General features: G+C 53.8%; 1 protein-coding gene across 2 annotated transcripts in view; it reads right to left on the bottom strand.

The window, feature by feature from the left end:
* Nucleotides 1-346: 346 nt before the first annotated feature.
* The window catches only part of DEF8 (differentially expressed in FDCP 8 homolog (mouse)), an 11,187-nt gene continuing 3,434 nt past the window's right edge, over nt 347-8,099 (bottom strand). For both annotated transcript variants that reach the window (XM_015406713.1, XM_015406714.1), the window contains exons 3-12: nt 7,716-7,813; nt 7,132-7,281; nt 5,033-5,174; nt 3,917-4,081; nt 3,244-3,371; nt 2,862-2,975; nt 2,525-2,605; nt 2,113-2,253; nt 1,598-1,707; nt 347-1,504 (exon numbers count right to left, since the gene is read on the bottom strand). In XM_015406713.1, coding sequence (XP_015262199.1) covers nt 1,402-1,504; nt 1,598-1,707; nt 2,113-2,253; nt 2,525-2,605; nt 2,862-2,975; nt 3,244-3,371; nt 3,917-4,081; nt 5,033-5,174; nt 7,132-7,281; nt 7,716-7,813 — 1,232 coding nt within the window. In that variant the 3' untranslated portion in view covers nt 347-1,401. The remainder of the gene's footprint in view (nt 1,505-1,597; nt 1,708-2,112; nt 2,254-2,524; nt 2,606-2,861; nt 2,976-3,243; nt 3,372-3,916; nt 4,082-5,032; nt 5,175-7,131; nt 7,282-7,715; nt 7,814-8,099) is intronic.

Genomic DNA, 8,099 nt, shown 5'->3' with positions numbered 1-8,099 from the left:
AAAGGAGACTCCATATCCTCACCTTTTCTTTGTGTCCTTGCTCAGCCTGAGGTGTGTGAAGAGAACCTGTGTAATATTTTATTAACCTGCCTTGTATTTTGAATGTCCTCAGTCTGACTTCTGGGAACACACCGGGCCTATTCAGTCTTGCCGTCTGAAGTGTGGTAACGGGAAGGGGCAGCTGAGAAGCTGAGCATTCCTGGAACATGAGAGCTCTAAATTGTGAAGTTGTGATAGATCGCCCCTGCACTAGTTTGTAGGAGAGAAGCAGGCAGATGCACAGCCAGGTGGAGCCTCTGAATGGTAACAGATACAGAATAATAGACATATGACTCCATCTGGCAGGAGAGACTGAGTCACTGGTGACAGTTTATTTTTGGGTCTCTAGGGTAGTGAGGGGAAGGGACAGCATTAGCAGGTGGAGACCGGGAAAAGCCGTGGAGTCTTTTGACCTTCCAGGCTTGCCAGTCTGTTCCTTCACAAGAGTTACTAGTAGCAGCCAGAAGTGGACGCAACACAAAAGCTCTGTTGGGGAAGTGAGAAGAGGAGAGACGTCACCTCTAGCCGGAAACTGGCAAGCAAGAAGGCAGGCCTGCTCAAAACCAGAGCAGCCCAGCAAGATTGAACACGACTTTATTTAAAGTGATTTTAGTGCTCGTGATAAATTATTCCTGTCATGAGTGACAAGGGCTGTCCCAACTTTACAATCCAGTCAGCCTTTGGATTTGCTACTACCCACAGTGGCAATGAAGAAGAAGGAGGAGGGAACACCTCTGGCTTCTCTCCCCACCTCTGACAGAGAAACACAGAGGACCCACGTCAGTGGGAAATGTCTTCTAGACATCCAGTGGTCCCTTGAGCCAAGCCCATCGAGTTCACCTTCCGCAAGAACACGCCGTCCTCAGTGGAGGCATCTCCCCCTTGGGGTTTGTATGCCCCCCAGATGTTCTTGCTGCTGAACACCAGCAGAGCGTGCCGATGTTACGGTGCACCGAAGAACTCCTTCACAGCACAGACAAGCTGTCCTTTCTCCAGGACTGCTCCCTGCATACCAGGAGTAATCCTTGGACCGACGTGGCACGTCCTCCTCCCACTCAGGGCCAAGACCCATAGGGGAGCTGATCTCTCAGCCTCAAGATTCCAGGCAGGGAAAGTCTGCAAACATCAGTGCGTGCAGGATAAATGCACTCTTGATTGCCCCTCCACTGGAGGAGAGTCTTGGACTGAAGCCACCCGGTCGTGTCGTTTTCCAGCTTTGGACAAAACGTTTCTGGCTGCACTCTTGTGCAAAGCTTGGGCCTCCCTGCCCATCTGGGCTGAACTCTTCCTGGGCAGCAGCGTGTGAAACCACGTCCCCCAGTGCGGCCCTTCTCCAGCCAAGGGAAGGCAGAAAGTATCTCCCTATGCCTGCAGCTCCATGCTGGGATCCCTGAGCAGCGACTGCTTTCTCAGATTCAGCCGGGCACACTTGGGGCAGGTGGTGGAGTTGTCATAATAGCAGTCCCTGCAGGAAGAGCAGAAAAAAAGGCCTGTCTGTCCCGTTCCCCTGCTGTCTCTCACTGGCTCCTTTGCCTCCCCAGCACCCGCACACCCGCACCTGTGGAAGACAGCAGAGCAGTCCATGCACATCGAGGTGTGGCTGTCGAAGGGGAAGAGTACGTCCCCTTCCTTGCAGAGCTCGCACACAAAGCCCTTGGCTTGGCACCGCTGGAGTGGGAAGAAAAAGGAAGGTCCGTCAGTCCCACCCCCCCACGCTGACATCGCACCCAAGGCCATGCTTGTAGGGGCTGCTCTTAGTACCAGGTCTGTTGGCTTGCTACTGGGTGCTGCAGCATTCAGAGAACTGCATGACTCCATAACGGCACTCACAAGCTAAGCCTGCATGCTAAGCGGTGGGACAGAAATCACCATTTTCACAGCAGTAAAATAACCAGTACTGAACGCTGCGGAAATGCAAGAGCGCCATCTGAAATGATGAACCTGAATCCACTGCGATAGCCGAGTGATCATGGCAGGCATTTGCAGCAGGGTTTCCGCAGCGGCCCCTGGAAGGCTCTCTGCCGGGCTCTGCGTGTCCGCGGTGCCCATTCCCTGCCAAAGACAAGTTCTCACCTCGCAGTCCAATTTGATGTGCTTGGCAAAGAGTGTGTGAATCTCCGTCAGGGAGCAGCTGAGGCGCCCGGCGTTGACGTCCATCAGGTCTTGCAGAGAGTACATCTCATCATTCTCCACAAAGTGCTGCCGATCCTGCAGCTGAGGGGAGAATGAGTTGGGTCACCATCTCCACCCAAGGATAAAAGAGGAAGTGGAACACAGATGGACGGGGAAGCAGGGTGGTGGTGGTGTGGGGGGTTATGGGTAGCCAAGGGGTGGACCATCTTCGTCCGTCCAAGCTCCCTTGCTCCAGCTGCAAGAGGGGCCTCCGTTGGGGGGGGGGGGGGGGGGGGAGGCCCCTGTCAGAGACCCAGCTTGGCTCGGAAAGAGCAGGAGGTACTTGGGCTGCCCTCCCCGCTTCTCGCCAGACCTGGAGCAGCAGGCGGGCCTCCATGGCCTCCTTGCAGGTGATGAGATAGGGCTTCATGAGCAGGATATCCTGGCGCAGTTTCTGCAGGAGCAAGAGAGAGAGAGAGACGGTGAGCGGGGGGTGGGGGGGAAGGCGCTTTTGCCAAAATCCAGTGTGTTTTTGTCCCGCCCGTCTTCCAGGCACATGTCTCGCCTTTCTCCATCTTATCCCAGAGCTCAGCCTCTGTTTTGGTGTCGTGCAGGGGATGTCACAGTAGATCCCCAAATCCACCCCACCAAGGGATCTGGGTTCTAGGTCAAATACAGCTACAAATTGCCCCACCCACCCAGGCACTCACCCGGATCTCCAAGAGCTCCTCGACATAGTTGAAGAGGAGCGGGTTGATCTCGCGCAGTTTGAGTACCGGACGGGACACCATCAGCGCCAGGTAACGCATGCTGCACCGAGACACCTGAAAGACCACAAGCGCCTCTTGGGATGCAGAGCAGAAACCGGGCTGGGCGGCCGCTCAGCCGTCCCCCAACACACTGGCCCCAACCCAGGGGGCGCTGCAAGGCGGGTGGGCTTGGCGTTGCTGCAGGGCCTCCTCAGCATGGGGATATCCCCCCGGTCTCTGCCCTGTCCAGGCAGCCGCCAGAGGCCCTCAAGCACTGACCCCTCTGCCGCTCCGACTGCCCCCTCTGGCGACCGTCTCCACCCAGGGAGTTTTCACCCCATACCTTGCGGGCCTCAAAGTCCCAGTTGTGGATGACCCTGGCCGGGATGACAGCCTGGTCATTCCAGTGGCAGTTGCTGCAGTAGTAGAGGCCGGTGTAGTCGCACTGCCGGGCCTCGCTCGGGACTCCCCCTGCAGTGGGACACAGAAGGAGAGCAGCGTCACTACTCTGGACAGACGCCTGTTGTCAACACCCAGCCACGCAGCAGGACTCTCTACTCTGGCTGGCGGCCACACCGTCAGGAGAGGCGTTCCCTGCTCTACTTCCAGAGGCCTGTTACCTGGAGGCCCCGGGAAGGGAACAACATCCCTGCAGGGCACGCATTTTCCTGCCCAGCCTCTCTGGAGCCCCCCCCCAGGCCTTTCCATCCCACTCCCAGAGACTGGAGCAAAAGGACTCAGGGAGGCTCGCACAGCCAGTCAACCACCCAGCAGAGGGAGCACACAGCCAGTCAACCACTGGGCTTCCATGTTCCCATAGCTCCGTATTGTTCCTTCCCTGGGACTGGCAAGCAAGCAAACCGGAGCCTTTGTTCTCGGTTGTTTTTAGCAGACGGAGCTGGCCCTTTGCTCCAGCCCAGGCGGTCTGGCTGATCTGAGAGAGCACATGACACAGAGAGAGACAGAGACCCAGGGACATCCGGGCAGGCCTTTGCAGCCCCCAGGGCCACACGTACGGAGAGAGATGGGAGCTCGGCACTCGGCGCAGCGATAATCCTGGCTGTCCAGCCCCGTCTCCGGGCAGATGCTGAGCTCGTATTCAGCCTGGTGGCTGACCTTGGAGCGCACGCAGGGCTTGGAGATGAGGTTCAGGCACTTGCTGTGGCAGCGATAGGAACACCCTGGGCAAGGAAAAAGAGGATGGCGTGAACACACCAGCAGGCCGGAGCCTCCACCCCGTTCGCTTCCATCTGAACATGAGAACAGGGATCGCAAACTTCTTTGCAGCAGGATTCCCCGAATGCAAAATCCACCAGTGTGTGTGTGGGGGGGGGCAGTTCTGACCTTGTATGTCCTATGTCCTGTGGTGGGGAGTTCCACAGGACAAGCGGATGTAGTGCACAGAGGTGAGTTAATGGAAAAACGGGGGCTCACCCTTTCCCCAGTTGGCTGGGAGCACCTCCGCAGAAGAGGAAGGATGCCAGCATCCAAACGGGAAGGGCTGACCACACCGGGGGCCAGGGCGAACGGGAGGGAGGGGCTCGCTGGGAATGCCGTCCAGGACAGACCACGCAGCTCCCAGTGCCAGAGGAGTCTTCAAGCAGCTGCCTCCCAGTCCCATCCCACCCTTCCTTGTGCAACAGCCCTCGGCTTCCCCCAAGGCCTTCAGAGGAGAACTGGCAGCCAGATGCTGCTTGAAAAGTTGTGTCCCGTCGCACCCTCACCCAGAGCCAAAGCTGAGCCCACGCCGTGCAAACCGGAGAGGCTCGGTGGGGAGAACCAGGCCAGTTTGGTGTAGTGGTTAAGTGCGCGGACTCTAATCTGGGAGAACCAGGTTTGATTCCCCACTCCTCCACTTGCACCTGGCTGAATGACCTTGGGTCAGTCACAAGCTCTCTCAGAGCTGTTCTCTCAAGAGCAGTTTGTGTCAGAGCTCTCTCAGCCCCACCCACCTCACTGGGTGTCTGTTGTGGGGAGGGGGAGGGAAAGGAGATTGTAGGCCGCTCTGAGACTCCAAGTGAAGGGCGGGGTATAAATCCAATCTCTTCTTCTTCTTCCATCCAGACCAAGCAGGCAACTGGGCCTCCCTCCCTCCATCCTTCCCCCCCTCCGCCCCCGGAAGGGCTTCTGACCTGTGCAGGTGTACCAGGTCTGGAGGAGGCCCCAGATGATGGTGCTGCACTTGTCACAGGTCTGCTTCACGCTCTTGCTCTTCTCCTTGTGGAAGCGATGCTCCAGGATCACACGGATGTTCGGCTCCTCCTCACTCGGGTCCTGCGGCGGCACGGGAGAGGCTCAGAGGCCTTTCAGCTGCTGCCCCACCGGGGAACTCCCCGGCCCGCCCGCCCGCTCCTCCTCCTCCCGCAGAGTCCGGCCTCCAAAGCTTTTGGGTTGTGTCGTTTCATTTGGCATCCCCTCCACGATCCCGCCTTCCTAACCAATGTTTTAACTGCCGTTTTTTATGTTTTGCATGTATTTTAACCCTGTTTTTAAATTGTTTTGATTATGTGTGTTTGGGGGTGTGTGTGTTTGTTTTTAATGGTTTTAAAATGGGATTGTCATCATGCCTGTTGTAAATTGTTAGCCACCTTGGTGGCCCCTGTAAGGGCAGAAATGCGGGACACACATTTTGTAAATAAATCAAATAAAGCTATTCTGCCCGGCACTCCGAAGGCAAACGTATGGGAGGCCTCTCCTGAAGGGTCACAGCCAGTGTTCCCTCTAAGCTGAGTCAGTGTGAGCTAGCTCACAGTTTAATAGCCTCCGGCTCACACATTGTTTGTCTTAGCTCAGGAAGGATGGCTCCAGAGCAAGCTAATTCATCCAGGAGCCAAATCGCTCACTCACAACTTTAACATCGATAGCTCACAAAGTAGATTTTTTGCTCACAACAGCTTAGAGGGAACATTGGACTCACAGCCAACAATATACAACTTGTCTTATAACAATTAATTCACTGTGTTTCAAATGAATAAGAGCATTTTTTAAAACCTCAGCCTTGACCAGCCAAGAGGTGCTGGGGTCTCCTCCCCTAAACCCCAGTTTGGGCTGGTTGTAAGTGAAAGAAGCCCTTCTCAGACACCGAGGCTTCCGGGATCTTCCCAGGCTGCCTGGTGAGCTCCCAGCAGGGCAGAGATTCTAACAGGTATCCCAGCTTCACATCCGCCCCCTCTCTGCTGAATGCGAGCTCCACTGGAGCTCTCACGGCCATGCTTTGGACCCGCTGCGTTGCAGCCTCCTCCGCAGGCATTCTGCTCTGCTAAAGCCAAAGTGAAACAGCCCTCTGCTTCCTCTCTGGGAACATTTATGACTTAACATCAAATAAAGCTCCGAACATTATTGAACTCTCCATTCACATGTGATAATAAGGAAACTAAGATATCTGGCCTGGCGACCACATTACTGGCTACGGCAAGATTGTCTATTGCAGCGGCATGGAAATCCCCTAGTATTCCAACAATTAATCAATGGCATGATAAATGTTGGGACCATTTTATCATGGACAAAACTGCAGACACTTACGAAAAGACCCAGGACAGTGCACCTAGGGCAAACTCGAAATTCGTATGACACTGGTTTCCAGCTCTCACATATTTTATGGTATTGTTACCGAAATATACTTATCTCTTTTATCTGTTATGTACTGAAACATTATTCTTAATAAAGCCGTTGGAAATTAAATAAATAAATAAATAAATAAAGCTCCGAATGGTTTAAATTCATAAATTATTCTTCTTATTAAACATACTGTTGGTTATTTAATACATGAAATACGATTGATACACAGATAGGCCGGGGATTTAAAGAAAACTTTACAATCCCAGAAAAGACTTCACAATTCCAATGGACTGAAAAAACAGAATTTTGAAATGTCCATGAAACGAGTAAATCCAGTTCTAAAGACTTGAGGCAAACGATGAAAAATGAGCTGCAGTCGTAAATCCAGTCCTTAAGGACATTTAGAAATCACGTTAAGTTTTCTTTAAATCCCCAGCCTATTTGTGTATCAATTGTATTTCATGTATTAAATAACCAACAGTATGTTTAATAAGAAGAAGCATGCTTAATAAGAAGAATAATTTATGAATTTAAACAATTCGGAGCTTTATTTGATGTTAAGTCATATATGATTCATACTAATTCAGCTATTTCCTTAAATTGTTGTAAGTCCTCTCTGGGACCAGGCGGACCCAGAACTCTGTGCCCCTGCCCAGTCAGGTGGTCTTCGCACCTTCAGCTCCTGAAGTTTGAGGCGCAGGTGAATGAGCCGCACCACGGCGTCCTTTTGCTTCTCTGAGTTATCCGGCAGCTCCAGGATCCGCTGCTTGCACTCCTCGATCGCCTGCCGCAGCTGCTCAATATCTGAGGCCAAGAAGAGCCCCTGGAACAAGAAGGCAGAAGAGGGAAGGTGGCAAAAGCCGTCCAGTCAGGTGACATGCCTGGCGCTTTCCCCGACCTGCAACCACCAGTTTGGGGGGAGCTAGAGGGGACAGGGAGGAGGCAGACACACTTGCAGCTAGCTGCCTTTTGCCAAAGGAGAACTTTGGTCTCTCAGGGTCAATATTCTTCTGACTGGCTCTGGCTCTCCAGGGTCTTCCTGGGTGGAGGTTTTTCACACTGCCCACAACCTAAACCCGGGACCTTCTGTATGCAAAGCAGGAGCTCTTCCACAGGGGTGGGGGTTTTGAGCTGGCATCCTGGGGGTTTGCAGTGTTGTGCTTCTCCAAGAATGCAGAGGAGTGACGCATGGCTGTGGGAACAGCCTTCCCTCTGAACCCAACAAAGCAGCAGCAGCCCCCCTCCCTCCGCTCTCACCACTGGGCGTGAGAAGTGGTCCTCAGCCAGCCCCAAGTCCATCGTCCGCTCTGAGCACTGGAATTCAGCTTCCTCTGAGGACAGCTCCATGTTCAAGTCTGCCACAAACCGAGGGGGAGGAGAGTAAGACAGCAGGAAACACCCACCACCACCTGCCTGGCACTCTAGGCAAAAGAGCCGGCACCCCCCCACACACACACCCTGTAAAGGGGCTGCACAAAGCTCTGAGCCTGGCCGCTTCCTTGAGTTGACACCTCTCAACCCAGTCGACTGACTTTAAGCCAACTTGCAACAGCATCGGCATTAAAAGCGAGGAGATTTTACAAACTCACACGAAGGCCAATGAGACAATATATTGATATTGCAAATATCAGCTGTTTTGCA

This window comes from Gekko japonicus, unplaced genomic scaffold, assembly GCF_001447785.1.
Source record: "Gekko japonicus isolate JY-2015 unplaced genomic scaffold, Gekko_japonicus_V1.1 scaffold386, whole genome shotgun sequence".
Classification (NCBI taxonomy): domain Eukaryota; kingdom Metazoa; phylum Chordata; class Lepidosauria; order Squamata; family Gekkonidae; genus Gekko; species Gekko japonicus.
The sequence above is the reverse complement of the archived record's forward strand: the minus strand, read 5'-3'. Positions and strand labels throughout refer to the sequence as shown.